General features: G+C 28.7%; 1 protein-coding gene across 11 annotated transcripts in view; it reads left to right on the forward strand.

Annotated features, from left to right (window-relative positions):
• Positions 1–22394, forward strand: part of LOC145284745 (diacylglycerol kinase beta-like) — a 616369-nt gene that overhangs the window by 549418 nt on the left and 44557 nt on the right. For all 11 annotated transcript variants that reach the window (XM_080133693.1, XM_080133697.1, XM_080133689.1 and 8 more), the window contains 3 exons: positions 84–173; positions 15414–15574; positions 18167–18231. In XM_080133693.1, the coding sequence (XP_079989819.1) occupies positions 84–173; positions 15414–15574; positions 18167–18231 (316 nt within the window). The remainder of the gene's footprint in view (positions 1–83; positions 174–15413; positions 15575–18166; positions 18232–22394) is intronic.

A 22394-nucleotide genomic window follows, 5' to 3' on the forward strand; every position in this document is an offset into this window, starting at 1 on the left:
AAAAATTCATAAATTGCTTTTAAATATTTCATTAATGAATTCCTTGTGAATATTTCTCATGCTTAAATTGCTTTTTTCTAAAGATAAAATGGAGATGGAAACTCGTATTCCTGTTGCTGTCTTACCATTGGGTACAGGAAACGATTTGGCTCGATGTTTAAACTGGGGTCCAGGTAAGGCACAAATATTTACTTTTCACTTTTCCTTTTTCTATTTCCCATTTTATTTTGAATTGAATACCTTTTGGTTTATCTGAAAATATGTTCAGAAATTTTCATCATGTTTTTAAATAATGCTGCATCAAGTTGAAAGACATGGTATACTACTCAATTCAACTACAATGATGAAAAGCAAATCAAGCAATCATAAAGTATTACTGATGAAAAAAGTGTATTCCAAATTAATGTCAATGGATCAAGGTCACATATAAGATATGGGAGGGATCAGTTGATGATGACTTGATCCTAGTAGACATGTGAAATGACAGTTGGAAGTCATTCATAAAACGTCTAACCTCAACATGAGATATGAAAATAAAAAATGGAAAAAGTAACAATAATAATAGATACATTAAGAACTAATTATTTATTCAAGTTTGTAATACAGGGTGTTTCAAAAGTCTTGGGAACATTACAAATGCGTATATCTCATGAACTATTCCAGGTAGAAAAATGAAACTGGTGTCATTTTAAAGCTTGCTTAATCAAGTTTTTGGTCATACTAATGATTTTCGTCTTATCTTTCCATGTGCAGTAATGGCGTTCTCTAAACAAGACAAGGCGTTTTGCGTCCTCCAATTTGCAAAGACTGAATCGTGGACATGTGTTCAGCGTGCATTTCGCAGGAAATTTAAAAAAGAAGTCCCTGAAAGGAAACCCATTGTCAGATGACATGCTAAATTTGTGAAAGATGGGTGCTTGTGCCCAAGTAAGCGAACAGGTCGCCCTTACACTTCAGAAGATGCAGTTGAGCAAGTCCGGAAGCCTTTCAGCAGAGCCCCCGTAAATCAGTGAGAAGAGCCAGCAGGGAACTTCAGCTTGCTCCAGCAACTGTCTGGCGTGTCTTAAGGAAACGACTGCAAATGGTACCTTACAAGCTCAAGTTGGTCCAAAAGTTGAAGGACACTGATAAGCCACTTCGCCGTGACTTTTGCATTACAATGCAAGAGAAGTTGGAAGATAACGGCTTTGATGACCGGCTTGTTTTTAGCGATGAGGCGACCTTCTATCTGAATGGCAAAGTTAACAAGCATAGCACTCGCATATGGGGTACTGAGTGTGACTTTTTCCTTTGGGGCTTTGTCAAGCAACAAGTCTATGTGCCGCCCCTTCCAAGAGAAATTGACGAACTAAAGGCTCGAATAACGGCAGTTGTGGGAACCATTGACGTCAAGATGCTGGAACGCGTTTGGCAGGAAATGGACTATCGACTAGATGTCTGCCGTGCGACGAATGGTGCTCATATTGAGCAACTTTGAAGATTCCCCACAAAACTTGAAACTTTAACCTTTCCAACGGTACCAATTTCATTTTTTAACTCCTAATAGTTTTTGAGTTATTAAAAATCTTTATGTTCCCAAGACTTTTGAAACACCCTGTACATCCGCAATAAAGATGAAGATAGCATTAATATCCACAAGTAACAACAACTCTGAACAGCAATTCCAAAAGTTTAAGAGTTCATGAAATTTTCTTTTAATTAAATTAAGTTGGAGTTGAAGAATGCATTAATTGTATCTCTCTAGGAGGTAGAAGTCACTAGTAAGGCCACCTGTTTGCCATAGGTGGCAACCTCTGATACCTGTGGATGAGATCCTAGTAGCTGACCATTGCATGATTTGATTAAATAAGTATTTATGTGAACGATAATGCTCTACTTTAATCCTTACTTCAGCTAGACAATCGGTTAGAGAAATCCAGTCTGATCAATTGCCTAGTTATATCAGGACTACTATATAAAACCCACACCAAACTAATAATTAATAGTGTACACCCTTAATGACTAACTCACTCACAAGATATATGATTGAAAATGCTGACTGAGAGTCAATCCAATTTGGAAAATCTGATATACTTGAACAGTAGAATGCAGTTGATTGAGAACTTCATTAGCTTACATTTGGATATTGTCAAGTAAATGTGTTTCCAGTTTCATATGGAAAAATGTTATAAAACTATAACATAAAACATTACTAGTCGAGATTGGTAGGGAAAAATATGCAGGAGAAACTGCTTCATATGAAAAAAAGGATAAAACTGACATCAAAATCAGACCAGAGTTAAAACTTTTTGAAGAAATAACTTGTATGTTTCCTATGCGCCATAAAATATATTTAAAAAGAATGAAAAATAAAGAAATTTGACTGCCAGAAAAGATTAGAACAATAAAGAAAAATGGAACAGTAATCAATGACAACAATTAACTAATACAAAACCCTCTTCAATATCTGGAATTTAGGCACCACAAGGACAATTACAAAAGCCAACTAATATTTGGAAATTTCAGTATGAAGGACCAGACTATATAGAGGAGAACTGTCCAAATGAGATATGCTCCAATTATTTTGGAGACGACTTGCTCTTTTCAAACATAGAAAATTAAATCATAGAAATCAATTACAGTAGAACCCTGGGATACGGTGGCCCTAGGATACAATTTTTCAGATTACAATGTGGAATACAATGTTTTTCCGGTCCCTGGTTACGATATTTGGCCTGCTTTATGGTGTTATTTACAATGTTATTTGATTATATACATGTGTATTATATACTGTACTGTATTTTGTTACTAATTTTTAATGCCATATCCCAGGGTTCTACTGTATAAGAAAAACATATCCTTGCATAGCAGAAATGAAGAAAAATGCTTATGCTACTGAAACTCAAAAAACAACTAAAAGCAACAAGTAAAGCTCACTCAAAAAAATAATCACAGCTGTAAACCTACTTGATATGTGCTTTCATTATATGACTAAAAACATGTGATAACTAAAATAATAAAAAAACGCAATATCAATAAAATACAACAAAATTCAAATACATTTTCCCTGAATATTCACACATGATAATACAATGTTAGAAAAAAGGACAAAAAACACAAGCTATCACACTACAAAAGAGAATTGGGAATATGGAGACAAAAGGCTCCATCAAAAAAAGACCAAAAGATCACATAGCATAAAAGACCAAAATATAAAAACATCAACAATTAAAATAGAATAAAAAAGCACAAAATAAGCCAAATCTGCGAATGAATCTCTAAAATAGAAAAGATGTATTATTTTCTGAAAATAGAAAATCAAGAATAAGTTTCAATTTCTTTTTGTGATAAAAATGTTTGTTTTCTTTATTAAATTTACTTTATTTTACAGCAAATCAACTTTTTGGAGGTCATTATAAACAGTCTTATGTTTTAATTTCTTAGAGTGTGCATTTTTTGATGATTCAGTAAGGTTTAAAAGGTATATATAAAAAAAAGGGGGGTTAAGAGGTATTTAAAATAAAAATTGTAAAAGGTATTTAAAAACATGTTATATTGAAACAACTTGGCACCCCTCTAACACTAACAATGGTTAGCTAGTCATGAAAGATTCCGGTGCAAAGAAGGATAGAAAAGAAAGAGAGTTTGACACACATATGGATTAAGAAAAGAAAGGACCTCTATGTGCATTGTAGGCAGCATTCCTTTCCATACTTACCTACATACACACACACACACACACACACACACACACATATATATATATATATATATATATATATATATATATATATATATATATATATATATATATATATATATATATATGTTCTTCATTAGACTCTATTCTTTTGTACTATCCATACAATAAACCTTATTGTGTTACCCCAAACTTTTCCATGGATTATTATTTTGCTTATATAAAAATTCACGGTATAACAAAACAAAGTATTTAAAAAGTATTAAAAACAAAAATGTTTAAATGTATTGAAAAGCAAAAAAAAGTTAAAAAGGTATTTAAAAACAAAATAATTTAAAAGGTATTTAAAAACAAAAAAGTTAAAAAGGTATTTAAAAACAAAACGGTTTATAAGGTATTTATTTTCTCCAATATTGGGTAGATATAAATACTCAAACCAGTCTCCATTTCTCTTTATTCAATATTAGTTGTATTTACTTGACAGCTCTTTAATTTATTAATTGTTTCATTATTACTTCAAAATGCAAAATATTTTGTTTCTTTTAAAATGGAAAAGAAATTAAGGTAAAAATAAAACAGTATCCTAAATTTCTGATGAAATAAAATAATCCTATGATACTGATGATGATTGAAAGCAAACTACAATGCATTGCTATTAAATTAATGGTAACATTAAGTAGTGTTGAGACGATTCCTAAATTTTTTCCAATTCCGATTCCAGGAAAATGTTGATTAACGATTCCGATACCAAGTACGATTCCGATTCCGATGGAATTGTTGTTTTGAAATATACCATTATATAATCGAAAGTTTTTGCATAGCGAAAAAATTTGGTACAGCAAAATAGTGGAAATACAATTAAGGGAATTTCGAAAACGATTTAATTTTTTCGTAAAATTTCTTTCATTGAAGATAAAAGTCAAAAATATTTTAATCACAAATTAAACATGCACCATGAAATTAATAATCAATTTCAGGAGTTATTTTATATGTTAAAAAATATTAAAAAAAAGTAAGTCATGATTAATTCAACAAAAATACAATAACATCAAATTTCAAGGGAATAACATGTTTTGTTTATCTTTTGATATTCATTTTTTTGTTTTATTTTCTCTTTATCTTCGATAACTCTTTAAAATTTAACATTTTTTTTTGCAGCTTCAATCGCTGATTTTTATTCCACTTTCTAGAATATTCCTATTTCTAAATGAAATTTAAAAATAACTAAATCTTTGATTAAATTTTTTAACCTTTTATATTCAATCATCTCAAATTATTCCAATTTATTTAATTGACTTTTTAAAAATATTTTTAACAATAATAATGTTATTTTTTAAATCTAAATAAATTGGTTTATTTCTATATTTATTTTTATTATGTAATTTTATACTTATCGTCCTTTAATGTTTATTCTTATTTAATGTCTTAATTTACCTCTTTATTTCTATAGAAAAAAAAGTAAGAGTTTGTTTTACTGTACACAGATTCGAAAAAGTTATCACATATAGAACAAATAAATATTATCAAAGGCAAGAAAAACATACAGTGTTTACCGATGCATTGAAAAATTAAAAATGGCGCCCGACTCTGTCTTTGACACGGTATGTTTGGGAAAATGAGTTATAAATAAAAAAAAACTAGACAAAATACTGTTAAAAACCACCGAATATATGTCAGCCTATGTCACGGTAACATATATTGAGTGAGTTTCTAACAGTATTTTGCATAGTTTTTTTATTTTTAATTCCTTTTCCCAAACTTACCGTGTCAAAGAGAGAGTCAGGCGCCATTTTTAATTTTCCAATACATCGGTAAACACTGTATGTTTTTCGAGCTAAATAAACATGTTACATTAAATAAAAACACTAAAAACATATCCAGCTAGGTAGAAAAGTAACTTGTCTTGCCTTTGATAGCATTTATTTGGTCTATATTTGTTTTTTCGAATCCATGTGTACAGCAAAACAAACCCAAAAGTAAATTTTTGGTAATTGGGTGAAGTTGAGATAAGTAGGTCCTGCAGACGAGCCTCGTTCTGACATTCGGAAAATTTAGGTTAACAACCAGTGAAGCTACCGAAAAGTAATCCGTTTGAATGAAGATGGATATAAACAATATTTTAAAAATTTCTTAATTTTACTTAAAAACAAAATATTTTAGAAAATAATTTCTTAATTTTAAATAAAAATTAATTGTAAAAGTTTTTGGTGCTAATGCACTTACTTGATCGGCGCTATTTTTTAAATCATATTTCCAAGTTTAATTAGTTTAATGATATGTTTTTTTTATTCAATTGTAAGGTTAAAGTACAGAATAGGTACAAAACACCCTCCCCTTCCCATGTTAAGAATGGCTTTTTAAATAATAACGTCATTATTTCAGCACGGATCAATAAGTGCATGAGTAGGTGTATCAGAATCGGCCATTAAAAATGCTGTATATGAACTTGAATAAATAAACTTACTATCTTTCGAAGCTTATAACTACTTGAAAAATGTGATTCAAACCCTAATTTTTTTTTTCAATTAAAAGAGCAAAGTCCAAATTTTAAAAATAACAAGTTTCAATAGCAAATTATACAATATTTGTTTTTCTTTAAACTGGTTTTCTTTAAAAAAGATTTAAAGAAAATCAACGAAATTTTACTTAGTTCGATTATAAAAAATATATATAAATTCCAAAAAATCACTTACCTATAAAAACTCTATTTAATGTGTACTTCGATTTTTCATTGTTAAGAATTTATCCATATTTTCCATGTCATTTTTAAATAAAATATTTTTTTAAACAAGGATGCAAAAAAAAAAACGTGAACTCAGATTTATTGACTGTTAAAATAAAGGGAGAGAAATGTCTGATTTGTTTGCGATTATTTTACAGTGATTTATAAACGCCAGAATTAATATGTCTTTTTATTGCGTACTATTAACCAAAATTAGTATTTTGGGGCCTCTGTAGCCGAAAAAAAGCACACATTCACTTATAAGTTTTTCCGTTAAACAAAAAATCCAGTCGACCGATTTATTTTTTTTTTAATTCTCTTAATGAAATACACAAGACTTTGATTATTATATCTTATTTCTACTTTATCGAGTTAATTTTTTTTTTAAATATCTAAAAAGGGAAAACATTGAATGAAATAGAAAAAATTGCCGTCAGCGTCCAGTATTTACTTGACAATATAAGCATAACATGAGCTTTCAATTAAAGAAAAAAAAATCAACGTGGTTCAAAAAAAAAAAGGTTTTTACACTTTGGATTTTACAGGTAAATTTCCAAAAAAACACTTCTTTTTTTTTGTTTTAAATTAGAATATTTTATTTATTGATCTTTTATCTTCAATTTTTGATATATAAAACTTTGGTACGTAAATTATTTACATTTTAAATTTACATTTGAAAATGGGGAGGTGAATTTAAAAAAAAAAGTTTGTCTAAAATATTATATTCAGTTTATTGGAAAGAGCATAAAATTTCACATTGACCCTGAAAATATCGTAAAAATTGAACAAATAGAAAAATTTTGATAGATTTTTAAAATTTAAAAATTGAAAAAAATTTCACTCGTAAAATTCAATTGATTTCATACGTAAAAAAAAAAAAGGCTGGTTGAACGCTCACCGGTACTTTGTAAACACTGTTTTTTAAAAAGTAAAAAATAATATTTCTAATATTTTTTAAACAACTTTAATAGTTTATTTTGGAAGTATATTCCATACAAAAAATAAATAACCCACTTTAAAAAGAGAAATTACGAGTTTTTTATATTTTATTCACAGTTTTCTGTTAGGGGTGTCAAAAATTCCCCCAAAATTCTGATACACCTAGTGCATGAGTACCAAATTTTTTTTAAAATAATTATTGAAAACTTTTGCAGTGTTTACATGGCTGGTTCTTTGGGATAATAGGGGCGCCTGAAACCTCCCTTCCAAAACGAAAAAAGCTTTAGTGTTTTTACTATTTTAAAGCGCTTTCTTTTTCTTTTTTAAAGTTTGAAACACAAGTAGTGGCTAGTTAACTTACAACAACAAGGGCGCACGGCAGAAATTCTTCAGGGTTTAAATGTATTGTAATGCTTTTATGGTGGTCGAAAAACGTTTTTCAGCCGCCATATTACTTCCTATTTACTTGCCTCCTCATGAGGGCAGAGTTAGACACAAGATTGGTTTTTAATGTAGAGAAGCATTTATTACTAAAAAGCGAAATGGTGAAATATAAAAGCAAGTTAAGCTAAAAGTAAAAAAAAAAATTATTTTAAATTCCAAGAATTAAAGAAAGAAAAAAAATCAAAGAAATTTCGAACATTTATTACTGTAACCATAACGAACAAGTGAAAAGAAAGGCAAGATAAATCAACGTAAAAATGAAAACAATGTTACCTCGCGGTCCCTAAAGTTTCAGTGCAACAACAGTGCAAACAGATAACTAGTCATGGGCCTCAAAGTTTCGAAACAGACAGACAGCGCCTATGTATGTGACGGAATAAGAAAACTCATTAAGATAAATAAAGATTACCTTTAAAGTAGTTAATAAAATTCTTGTACATCATATTAAATATGTTATGAAAAGTTCTAAGACATTTTAGTACTTTTACACTTTATCGCCGAAACTGAAGATGCCATTTTATTTCACGCACCTGTCGTTAAATCCAAGGGAGAAATCAGTATTTTAAACTATGACTGAAGCATAAAATAAATAACAAAATTAAACTAGATAATGATTTTTCGGTTTCATTTAAATTAATTTGTTGTTGACTCTTCAAAGTTAGTTTAATTCAAAAAAATGTTTCATTAAAATTATTTATTTGTTCCTAAAAAAAAAACAAAAAAACAGACTATTTTATAAAAATTCAATGTTGCTTTCATTACAAAATTGTTTTGTTTTAGTAAAATTATATTTTCTTATGCAAACTTTTCAATAAATGTTTTTACAATTATATTTTGATAAATTTTTATACAGTAAATATTTTGATAAATTTTTATACAGTAAATGTTTTGATAAATTTTTATACAGTAAATATTTTGATAAATTTTTATACAGTAAATATTTTGATAAATTTTTATACAATAAATATTTTGATAAATTTTTATACAGTAAATATTTTGATAAATTTTTATACAGTAAATATTTTGATAAATTTTTATACAGTAAATATTTTGATAAATTTTTATACAGTAAATATTTTGATAAATTTTTATACAGTAAATATTTTGATAAATTTTTATACAGTAAATATTTTGATAAATTTTTATACAGTAAATATTTTGATAAATTTTTATACAGTAAATGTTTTGATAAATTTTTATACAGTAAATGTTTTGATAAATTTTTATACAGTAAATGTTTTGATAAATTTTTATACAGTAAATGTTTTGATAAATTTTTATACAGTAAATATTTTGATAAATTTTTATACAGTAAATGTTTTGATAAATTTTTATACAGTAAATATTTTGATAAATTTTTATACAGTAAATATTTTGATAAATTTTTATACAGTAAATATTTTGATAAATTTTTATACAGTAAATGTTTTGATAAATTTTTATACAGTAAATGTTTTGATAAATTTTTATACAGTAAATGTTTTGATAAATTTTTATACAGTAAATGTTTTCGTTTTCAAATGGCGCTCGCTCAGTTTAGACAATTATGAATATGTCATTTTCATTTTTGTTTTTTTAATATATATATATATATATATATATATATACGTTTCATGAAAAACTTTCCCATTTTCATTAATTAAATCAAAACATTTCCAATTAACCAATTACAATATATGTTCTCTTTCACTTTCTTTATTTACATTTTTTCATAGTTCTTCCCGGAAGTAATTAATATCTAGTTTAATTTTTTTGTTATCTATTTCTAACTTCGGTCATAGTTTAAAATACTGATTTTTCCCTTGGATTTCAATGACAGGTGCGTGAGATAAAATGGCGTCTCCAGTTTTGGCGATAAAGTGTTTTGATCATAAATTTTTGACAGCATTAATCTCACCTCAAACAAACAGTTCAACGTAAAAATATATGAGAATCATAATGAAAGAATCGTAAATCTAGGGTATTTTTTAACAATGCGATTCCGATTCCCCTCAAAATACACGATTCTTATGATTAACGATTCCGATTTAAATTAATCGTCCCACCACTAGCATTAAGTCCAATTATCATTTCTTTAACTAGAAGATAATCTAAACAACAACAACAAAAAAAAAAAACTATCAACCCTATCCATAACTCAGGACTTTAAAACTCTGCATGTGAATGTCAATTATGAATTAAAACTAGCAATAATCAGATGATCACTGTTTTTTTTTTCTCTACAAGAATAGATGTAACCATTTAATTGAACAAACTCCTAAACTTTTATGAAATTTTATTAGTTATAACATCATATTGTGAAGGTGAAGGAGGACAAAGAAACTAAAACAAAATCACAAAAATTACAACACCCTTTCACTTAATCTGAACTTAGAAACTCAATAAATAGATCACGCTATACCGCCATAAGATCAGATGAGATATTTTAAAAATACTTACTCCCCCCCCCTGAAATTTTCTTTGAACATTTCCAATAAAATATGGATTAAGAATAAACTTCTGAAAATATGGAAACAAACTACTGTAATCAATCATCTAAAAGAAATATGCAATTGCTAATTTTTTGTTGTTCTTCTTGAAAAATCTGACAACATAGAAGCATGGCCATACTTTCAAAATATATGGCATAATCACATTAACATAATGGTTCTCATTAGATTACCAATGTATGATGTATCGTTATTTTCATGGAAAGTGTTCGACTGAGCTTCAATCTATGGTCCCCCCTCGCAAAACTTTCACAAGAAACACTCGTCTAGCTGTAAACACTATCAATAATTCCCCCCACTCTTTATCTGTGCCTAAACCTAAACGTAGATTCCATGAACAAAGCTTTTTTCTTAGAACTGCACGCCTGTGGAATTGTCTTCCGTTTTCCTGCTTTCCGGCTGACTACAATATGGTTGTCTTCAAGTCTAACGTAAATAAGTTCTTGATGAGCCGTTCCATATAAGTTATCGAATTTAACAAATTTTCATTACTAATGATTATTATATTGTCCAATTTCTACTGTACACTCTTTAACCCTTATCCTTGAGTGGTCTCTTGGCCTTGATAATCAGTTGATACCTATGAAAAAAAAAAAAGAAAAAGTCCAATGTGAATAAGTTCTAATTGAATCGTCCCCCTAAGTAATCCAAGTTTCAAAATTCCCACTGTTTACTATGCTAAAATCACAATGACTAATGTACACCTATTAACCCTTATCCTCGAGTGGCCTCTGGGCCTTGATAAGTGGTGACACCCTTGTAAAAAAAAAAAAAAAAAAAAAAAGTAGTGTTAAGCCTGGTCAATACTGGATGGGTTTTGAAGATATAAGACAGTGTATGTAGGAGGACTTCCTTCTCAAACTACACAAATTCTAACATCATCTCCCCTGACTGTAATATATATATGTGTCTAGGGACGGCTTATGAATTTGATATTCCCTAGAAATTTCTTCTTTCAAAGGAAGTCTGTTCAATTTGCTTAGTGTGAATGCCTCGTCATCATGGCCATGCATGGAGTATCATAAAAGACCTACATAACTTTAAGCTAAAAGTCAGATTAATTAAAAAAAATAAGTTTATGATAACCACAAACCTGAATGTCTGCACTGTCTAATTTAAAAAAAAAGAAGTTCTACGATGTTGCATTCTATCAGTTACATTAATATGACGATGGCTAAATCATTAAGTTGACAGTTCTTTGTATATTCATGAGTTATCATAAATGAAAAATAAAACATAGAATGGCAACTGTGCAAAAATAAAATAACTATGAACGTCCTTAATCTCTCCTAAACAAAAAGTGCACAACAATCTACCCATTAAACAGTGGATTAGAAATGAAAATCACTAACACAAATTTCCTAGCAATCATTTTTGACAAAAACTAACTTTCATCATCCACTTAGAAAAGAGAAATGTTGTAACAAAAACAGATTGTGGAGCAGACAAACTTAATCTAGACTATGGTTTATATATATATATATATATATATATATATATATATATATATATATATATATATATATATATATAGAGAGAGAGAGAGAGAGAGAGAGAGAGAGACAGACAACAGACAGAGAGAGAGAGACAGAGAGAGAGAGAAATAAAAAGGAACAAACCGTATTATGTGTTCATCAACGTTTCGTCTTTATTTTGAGACTTCCTCTGGATGAATGAGATTAAGAAACAAAAAACACCAGTACAAAATATTTGAAAATGTTTTATGTGCAAAGTGTGACGCTGTTCTATTTCAGACAAAACGGAAAAAGACGTTGAAAATTCAAAAAGGAGGGGGGGGGGCTTGCGCTGTTAAAGAGAAGGAAATTTTAGTGACGTCATATAGTCGTTAATCTAATTTTAAAAGATATGAACGCAGTTAATATTCTTACTGGAAAGAAATATATCTGTTGACATTCAAACATAGGTTTGTAACAGAAATGAAATGAGTGTTTTTTTGTTGTTTTTTTATGTAATTTATTGAGATTATATGTATTACTTATTACAGGGGGTGTTTGAATGGTGTGAGAAAGTTAACCTGTGTCTACAGTTAAATTATGTTCTTTTAATAAAAGTTTACTTATTAATGGCGCTATGTTATAGAAACCTGCATGTTGTTTAATTGTGCTTGAATTTGCGATAAGCGCAAATTCAAGAAGACTCCGGCACGGTTTATTTGAAATAAATTTAACTACTTTTGCTTGTTTAAATGCTGCAATGAATGAGAGAGTAATGCACTTAGAGAATTGCTATTTTTTATATGTCTTTTATGTGCACTGAGCCTTTTTTTCTAATTTACGCTGGGTGTCACCAACGTATTTATGATGGCAATTTTGGCAAGGAATAGTGTATATACCTCCATTGGAAACTGGTTTGTTTTGGAGATGTTTCGTAGTTTTTAATATTTGTCTTATGGTTAGTGATGTGGTTTGTACGATAGGAATTTCTAGTTTGTTTAGTGTGTTACAGATTATTGTATTATTGGTGTGTGTAGGTAAAAGAAGATGTCTGTTTATGAGAGAACGGTCTGATGTATATGATTTTTTATTATTCATCCTGGAAAATATTTGTGTGGCTTTTCTCTTAGCATTCAATATGAAATATGTTGGATATTGCCAGGTTTTCAAAATGTTTGTGAGGTATTTGAATTCTTCGTCCAGATATTCAGGACTGCAAATTCTGAAAGCGCGTAAGAAGAAACCAATAATCATCCCTGTTTTTATTTTATTATTGAGGTGTAAATAGAAATGTATGTAATCATTTTTGTGTGTAGTTTTGTGGTGAACTTTGAAGGATAGTTTATTATTGGATTTTATAATAAGTATGTCTAGAAAAGATAATTATATATATATATATAAAACTTGCTATATATATATATATATATATATATATATTCATAACTTGCTATATATATATATATATATTCATAACTTGCTATATATATATATATATATATATATATATATATTCATAACTTGCTATATATATATATATATTCATAACTTGATATATATATATATATATATATATATATATATATTCATAACTTGCTATATATATATATATTCATAACTTGCTATATATATATATATTCATAACTTGCTATATATATATTCATAACTTGCTATCTATCTATCTATCTATATATATATATTCATAACTTGCTATATATATATATATATATATATATATATATATATATATATATATATATATATGGTAGAACGATAAACAAATAGACAAATTTCTCACCGTTGCATTGTGAATTTCTCGAAATTTTAAATTAAAAGTTTGTTTATAATGCTCATGCTGTTGTTGATGATTATATTGCATTTCACAGATAATTTTTTAAAATGAATAAACAAATGAATCCAATGAAGACAAATTTCACCACCATTGCATTAATATTAACTGGAGGACTCTAATAGCTGACACTATAGTTCTTGAATGATCATATAGTACTAGTGTTGAAATGAAAATCATTCAAAATCAGATGCGCTGGACTGGACACTTGGTTAGGATGGAGGACAAAAGACTTCCTAAATAACTGTTTTATTGTGAGATAGATAGAAGTAAAAGATCACAACATAAATCAAGAAAAAGGTTTAAGAATTCTCTTAAAACAACTTGAAAATGCTTGAGAGAGATGGATCTACATAACTCGGAAGCCCAAGCGAAAGATCGATCACTGTGGAAAAAAACCATCAGAGAAAGTTGTAAGATTTTTGAAGAGCAGCGTGTAGATCTTGCCGTCTTAAAACGTGTTTTAAGAAAGCAGGACGAAAATATAATGTCAGAGAAATTATACTGAAGTGCACTGTATACGTTTTGTCAAAAGTTGGTTTTATTAATCATCTGAAATCACGTGATCAAAAACAGTAATGACGGTCTTATGAGGAGTCTTTTGCAGCACATCCGGCAACGTTAAGTTGTCATATTTGTGGTCTGCAAATCTAAAAGTGGTACGACATTTAAGGATTCACAATATTATCATGTGAACACCTTTACAAGAAGGAAAGTTTTTATGTCACATATGAGTTCTTTCATATAGGACTAAAGCTGGATTAAAAAGTCACCTACATGCATATAGACGCACAACATTTAATTGAAGAGATGGCAAACTTCTGTCAAGAAGTAGCAATCATCATTTAATCCTGCCCAAACAATTCCGCTCGTCTGTATTGAATTATTTGGACTACTATTCTCACCTTAAGTGTCATTTTCACAATGTTTCAGTCAATGTAACCTCTGACCTTTTTCAGGTTTATCTTGTGGAACTTGAGAATCTGCACAGATTTTTGAACGGAACGCTTTATTTAATCCACATTGGGGACATGCTTTTATTTCTGTCAACCATGTAATTCACTATTGTATTTTGAGTGTTGTATTGAAGTCTATAAGTACCAAGCAGAAGTTTGCAGTCATCTATACAATTATTAGTAAAAATTAATACTGTAACATAAACTCGAATTAATGATATTTGTTGTTATGATTTACAAATAAATATAAACTCAATCTCAGAAACTGTTTATAATTTTTTTAAGAAAGTTTAATTTTTGCATATTTTTTCCCGTAGATGCATTTGCTGGTTTTTGTCATAAATTGATGATCTAGAAGATAATGAAGATCACAATATCAAACATACAAAAATTATCATGTTTGCATATTAGTCTCATATTTCTGAAGCATATTTTAAATTCTCCATGTAAAAAGAAAAACCTCTTTTATCATTTATTATTTGCGTATTCAACATATAAGTAAGAATGATCTGGAAAAACAATTATTCTATTAGTCTTGTTATATTTTCTACTTTGGATTTATTCAACTAAATATTCTTGATTGTCAAAGTTTTGAATTTTCAAAGGACAATTTTAAAATATCCTCTAATTATTGGATTTAATTCGTTGATTTATACCATTAATAACATGTGTTTGTTGATATTTTTTGTTAGACAATTTTCATGGAAAATATATGTTGTCATCGACTTTTTCAAAATTTCATTTGAAGAAATTGTTCTGGAAAAATGTTTTTATTTTAAATTCTCTTTGGTGTAATAAACCTGGAAAAAATGTTTAGAAATTTTTTCATGTGTTTTTTTTTTTTATTGTGATTTGTTCATTTGTTGATTTTCTTGTTTCTAAAGGTTATGAGGGTGAAAGCCTGGAGAAGATTATTCACTCTCTAGAAAAATCGACTGTTGCCATGTTAGACCGATGGAGTATTGATGTAGAAGATAATGGTGGAGAAGAGCCCGGGGATACAGTTCCTTTGAATATTATTAACAATTACTTCTCCATTGGAGTTGTAAGTACTTTACTTCTTATTTTATGACGTATAATTCAGGTTACTATTGATTACGCCGTTTTTTAAGACAATATTAGGTGAATGTTAAATTTATCAAATATTATCAGGATGTCTGGCGTTGCCTGGTCATAAGATATGCTCGAATATGATAGTATAATTCATGCAGGTTACATATTTATTATTACACAGACAATTCTCTATGGATTATTATAGTGAATCTAATATAGAGTAGTGAGATCAAACCTAAAAATATATATGACTTATGTGCCATCAGCTGTTTTCCCAAATTCATACTGATCATTAATTAGAATCATCTACATACAAATATATAAACATGCACACTTACCCTAACTTTATATAAATAGAAATATACACACATGATTGATTTCTGAAAAGAAAACATAAAATTTTATCTCTCAATGGTCCAATATTTTGTTCAAAATAATACTTAAACAGAAAATATGAGATCTAACATATCTTAAACTAAGTTTGAAAAGTTAGATTTTTATTATTTCAATTTTGCCAATTTTGTTTTCATCATTTTCTTTTTACTTAAATTGATTTGCAACTAATTTTGTTAATCTTAAAATATTTCTTGTCATCTCAATACAGGGTGATAAAAAAAAACGGGTCCCAAATCTAATTAGGGCCCCGTTTCTTAGTGTTTTGTCCGAATGAAATGAAACTTTGGTCATAACTAGTTTATTATATTCAAAACATCACATCAAAACTTTGGCCTTTTTTTTTTCTCCGTTCTACAGCATATGTTCTAGATGGACTTCATTTAGCTTTTGTTTTTGTTTTTTCGGTCACCCTGTATATATGATTACTAAATGAATTTCATTTGCAACCAAAATCTAATAGTCCTCTTTTAATTATGATTGTACATGTACATTCAACAAGATTGTGATATTTCTTGATAACATAATAAAGAGGATTGAACTTGTGTATTTATTTGCTATCGAGCAAGAAGAAGAAAAAATAAGCATTTTAAGTTAATGATAAAATTATTGCTAGTCCATTTCCACGAAGAAGGAGAAAAAATGTTACATTAACTATTTAAAGCTGATCGCTTACTCATTCTATAAACACGATCTTCTTCCTTTTCAATTTTTCTTCTTTTTTTTTTGCAACCTTTCTTTTTCATAATTTTCAACATTTTATTCCTTTAACTCCTTTTTTATGTCATTTTTATGATAGTTATTTGTTTTTATACTTTTATGTTCACTTTTTCCTCTTCTCTTATCCATTGCATTATTTTCCTACCCGTTTCTCGCACATAAAATACTCTGTGTTCACCGACTGCCATGTTACTTATGAAATTATTTGAAATGTGAGCTTGTCATCTTTAATACATTCATATCCATTTATGTCCATTGGAGGCAAGAAACCTCATAAACTTTATCGCACCTGTCCCCTTCCCTACCCCTTTCCATTTGCTGCTGCTGCTGCTTGTGTTTTGGGCCACTTCATTCTGCCAACTTCGAAAGCCAAACAAGTGTTCTATCGGATGACAGCTGAGTTATTCAGTTGATAAAATAATTCTATATTTCCTCCGCTAATATCCGCATTGCTGTCAGCTCTCTTTATCATAAAACTTTACCAATGGCTGACTCTTTAAGTTTTCTTATTATTATCAGACTCACCTTTAACTTGTCTAATTCAACACATAACAGTTGCTTGTATCTCTTTGATTTTTATTTCTGTCTCCCCCCCCCCCTCTCTCTCTCTCTCTCTCTCTCTCTCTCTCTCTCTTTCTCTCAATTTTAAAATGCAACACACACATACTGAAAAGCATTAAGAAAAGAAACGTGTTTTTCAATTTTTATAACATCCAGCACATGCATTTATTTTAAACAATAAAATTATAAATCTGCTGAATATTAATAAACAAATAAAATTATCTTTAAAAAAAAATGTTAAATTTATAATTTAATGCTAAAAAGAATTCAGGTTTGTGCAATTCTGCTGCATTTTTTTTCTTCAATTTGTTTTTTATTTTCTCATTAATTGCTACACACTCATACATTCTTCATCGTACAAAGCATTTGGCACTTTTATCAAATGAGACATTGCAACTAAAAATATTTTTGATTAATTATATTAAAAGTAACCACTAGGCAACATTTTTAACTTTCCTCCCCATCAAAAAGATGTAATCATTTGTTTTCTTGTTTTAACCTATCAAAATAGAATAAAATTTTAGTATTTATTAAGTATTTTACTATGTATTTTTATATGTGCTAAAGTATGTATATTCAATCGTGTATTTCATATATAGTAAAGTTTTCAAATTTAATGTTATAGCAATTTTCAAAAGAATGGAACTTTGACAGATTTTAAATTTGGCTCAGATTATGCAATGTGAAATATTTTTTTCTTAAAATATGCTGTTACTGTAAAGAAAACATGATTCTATATATTTTTATTATTTAAAGGAAGTGAGGAGGCAGCAAGTTTTGGCACACTCGAAGCATTCTAAGTTAGCTTGTACTCTCATGAATTCAGGGTTATATGTCACCAGTCATTCATATATCAAATTATGTTTAATATCAGTTTCACTTTGGTCTAATGTTTTATTTTATTTTTTAGGATGCTTCTATTTGTCATCGTTTCCACACGATGAGGGAGAGCCACCCAGAAAAGTTCAACAGCCGGTAAGCATCATCTCCTTTCATCTTGACATTTGTTTTTAAACATATCAACATTTAAACATATCAGCATTTAAACATATCAACATTTAAACATTTAAACATATCAACATATAAACATTTAGACATATCAACATTTAAACATATCAGCATTTAAACATTTCAACATTTAGACATATTAACATATAAACATATCAACATTTAAACATATCAGCATTTAAACATTTAAACATATCAACATATAAACATTTAAACATATAAACATTTAAACATATAAACATTTAAACATTTAAACATATAAACATTTAAACATATCAACATTTAAACATTTCAACATTTAAACATTTAAACATATCAACATATAAACATTTAGACATATCAACATTTAAACATATCAGCATTTAAACATTTCAACATATAAACATATCAACATTTAAACATATAAACATTTAAACATTTCAACATTTAGACATATTAACATATAAACATATCAACATTTAAACATATCAACATATAAACATTTAAACATATCAACATTTAAACATATCAACATATAAACATATCAACATATAAACATTTAAACATATCAACATTTAAACATATCAGCATTTAAACATTTAAACATATCAACATATAAACATTTAAACATATAAACATTTAAACATATAAACATTTAAACATTTAAACATATAAACATTTAAACATTTAAACATTTAGACATATCAACATTCAAAATATAAACATTTAGACATATCAACATATAAACATATCAACATATAAACATATAAACATTTAAACATATCAACATTTAAACATTTCAACATTTAGACATATCAACATTTAAAATATAAACATTTAAACATATCAGCATTTAAACATATTAACATTTAAACATTTAAAAACATATCAACATTTAAACATATCAACAAGGATTATAAAGTTTTAAAGATAATCCAAATATTTTGGACAATGCACACTGCGTGTCAAATTATTAATAAAATAACATTTTTTTACCAATTTCAAAAACTTACCAATAGTTTCATATCAAAAGCTTCGGAAACGTTGGCAATGCTGAGCTGCACGCACTGTGAAATTTTCATACTGTTTCGCGCAATGTAAACAACTTGCCATCGTAATTGCTGAACCACAGTATTTGAGGTGTGTCAAATTATTGACAAGGCAGTTTGTTTCGTCAATATAATGGGTCGTAAAGGTGGTTTGAGTAGTTCTGAAAAGAGTACTATTACAGAACAGTTACCAAAAGGTAAAACTATCCTCAAAATATCGAAATGATAGGAAGGTACCATCAAACTGTGAAGAACTTTGTCAAGGACCCTATAAAGGTACGTAAGAGAGCTGATAAAGGTAAATCTAGAGTTGTTTCATGCCGTTCTCTACTCTAAATTAAACGTGAAATTGTTAAGAACCCTGGGCAGACAAGTCAAGAATTCTTTGACCAAGCCAGATTGAAGAATGTCTCAAAAAGTACTCGATGTCGCCTTCTGAAAGAAGTGGCTAAGCCTGTTAAGCCTGTGATAAAGCATCCATTAAAGCAACTTCACATACAAAACCGATTGAAATGGGCAGAGGACAACATGAAAACGGATTTTTCCAAAGTTTCGTTCACGGATGAAGTGCGTGTTACTCTTGATGGCCCAGATGACTGGAGCAAGGGATGAGTCCTAGATGGATGACATCGTCATCAGCGTTTAAGGCGCAAACAAGGTGATGGTGGGATAATGATTTGGGATTATCAGAAGTAATTAGATGGGTCATGGAGAGTCCCAGAGGGCATAACAATTACATACAAATGTTTACATAGCTTTTCTGAAGGAGCACTTTGAACCATGGCTGAAGAAGCAACGGTTGACGTTCAGAAGAACCATTATTTTTATGCAGGATAATGCTCCCTCGCATGCAAAAGGAAAGAGTATTTGCAATAACTGGAGTTCTCTGGACTAGGAAGATGGAGTGGCCTGCGAATTTATCAGATTTGAACCCAATTGAGAACCTTTGGAGCATCATAAAGTGACGCCGCTATGCAAGTGGATGCTAATTTAAGAGCAAAGATGAGTTGTGGGATGCTCTCCAAGAGGTATCGCAAGGAATAACTGTTGATGAAATCACAAATTTGACTAATTCTGTAGACCAACGTCTTTTACAGGTCATTCATAAATAAAAATCACATAACCCCTACTAATTATGTCAACATAGAAATTGCTATGCAGTTATTGTGTTCTAAGCATTTAATGTTTGAAAATTATTTCAATAAACAAGTTATGGGTATATTGTGTTTTTTTTCTCAACCTCGTTAATAACTTGACACAATGAAATCAACTGATATTCATATCTTCTGCCATAGTTTCGCTATTACTGATTTAAATATTTTTGTTTTCTGACTAGATTAGCTGAATAGTATTGTAAGCACTTTCTCAAAGTTTCATGGATTTTTATTCACTCGTTCCTTAAATATTTTTTAAAAAATGTAAACTCGTTAAGTATGCTTTTTGGTAACCTTATTAAACTATTTCTTTCTGATATGGGTCAGTGAGGATGGTACAATGAAATTGTAATTAAGTAAACTAATCTGGCAATATGTTATGCTACTTTTTTTGAATGTTTATGTCTTTTATTTAATGCAATGATTGATTAAATTAATCTACACTGCTGGAACCATAAGAACAGTATATATATATATATATATATATATATATATATATATATATATATACATATATATGTTTTTTTATACATATATATGTTTTTATATATATATATATGTGTGTTTTTATATATATATATATATATATATATATATGTTTATATATATATATGTAGGTATGTGAAAATGCCAAGGCTTTTGCGAGGGTTAAGTGGCATTGGTAACTTGAGTAAGCCGTAATTCTGTGCACTGAGGTATGTGTCATAAATTGGCCCCTACCACCTATATCCGGGGGGTTAACTACACCGCAGGGATACTGATGAGGTAGCACACATGTTTCGCTACATGCTGGTATTTGAATTATTTCCATACGTTCAGTAGAAGTGTAAAATATTTTGAAGTGAAGTTTTGTGTCATTTAAATCATCATTATTAGACCTGAAGGTAAGTTGTAATAGTTTTGAAACTATATATATTCGTTAATATAGATATTAAACCTTATTTGTGCGAAATATGAAGCCTATATGACTTTACCTTCATTGGTTTTGAGTTTACCTAAAATGTGAAGCCGTTACGAAAATTTTCAAAATTTCACAAACGCCATATCGTTAACCTACGCACTTTCACTTTGTTTACAAATATTTTCCAACAACAGCAATGACGCCAAACTACGGCTGGCTAAAAAAATTCTTTTAAATTATTAAAATTTATTTCAGCATAATGAACTTTTAGGATTTAAATTTTACTTTCTTTAAACCAAAACATTTCTCCCCGGCAAAATGTATTTTTTTCTATTTTATCATTTTATCGAGCTGCTTTTTTTTTTCTTCCATTTTGTTACTTTGCTTTTTTATTCTATGATAAACTAATAAACAAATTTACAATTAAAAAAAATACAAGAGTTATTTTTAAAATTAAAAAAATAAAACTTTCATGAATATATTTTTTAGTATGCACATTTTGCAAACTTTAAATTCTAAAAGTTTTAATAATTTAAAAAGAAATTTTGGGTTTGTATTACTGTACACATTCGAAAAAGTTGTCAAAAAACAAATATATAACAAATAAATATTATCAAAGGCAAGATAAGTTACTTTTCTACCAAACTGGATACAGTTTTTGTTTTTATTCAATGTAACATGTTTATTCAGCTCGAAAAACATGCAGTGCTTACCGTTGTATTGGAAAATTCAAAATGGCGGCCACTCTCTCTTAAACACGGTAAGTTTGGGAAAAGGTGTTATAAATAATAAACAAGACAAAATACTATTAAAAAAACACCGAATATATTCCAACTTATGTCACGGTAACATATAATGAGCGAATTTCTAACAGTATTTTGTCTAGTTTATTATTTATAACATCTTTTCTTGAACTTACCGTGTTAAAGAGAGTGTCGGGCGCCATTTTGAATTTTCCAATATATCGATTAACACTGTATTCGAGCTGAATAAAAACACGAAAAATATATCCAGTTAGGTAGAAAAGTAACTTATCTTGCCTTTGAT

This window comes from Euprymna scolopes, chromosome 9 (assembly GCF_053919585.1).
Source record: "Euprymna scolopes isolate OS-2025 chromosome 9, ASM5391958v1, whole genome shotgun sequence".
Classification (NCBI taxonomy): Eukaryota; Metazoa; Mollusca; class Cephalopoda; order Sepiida; family Sepiolidae; genus Euprymna; species Euprymna scolopes.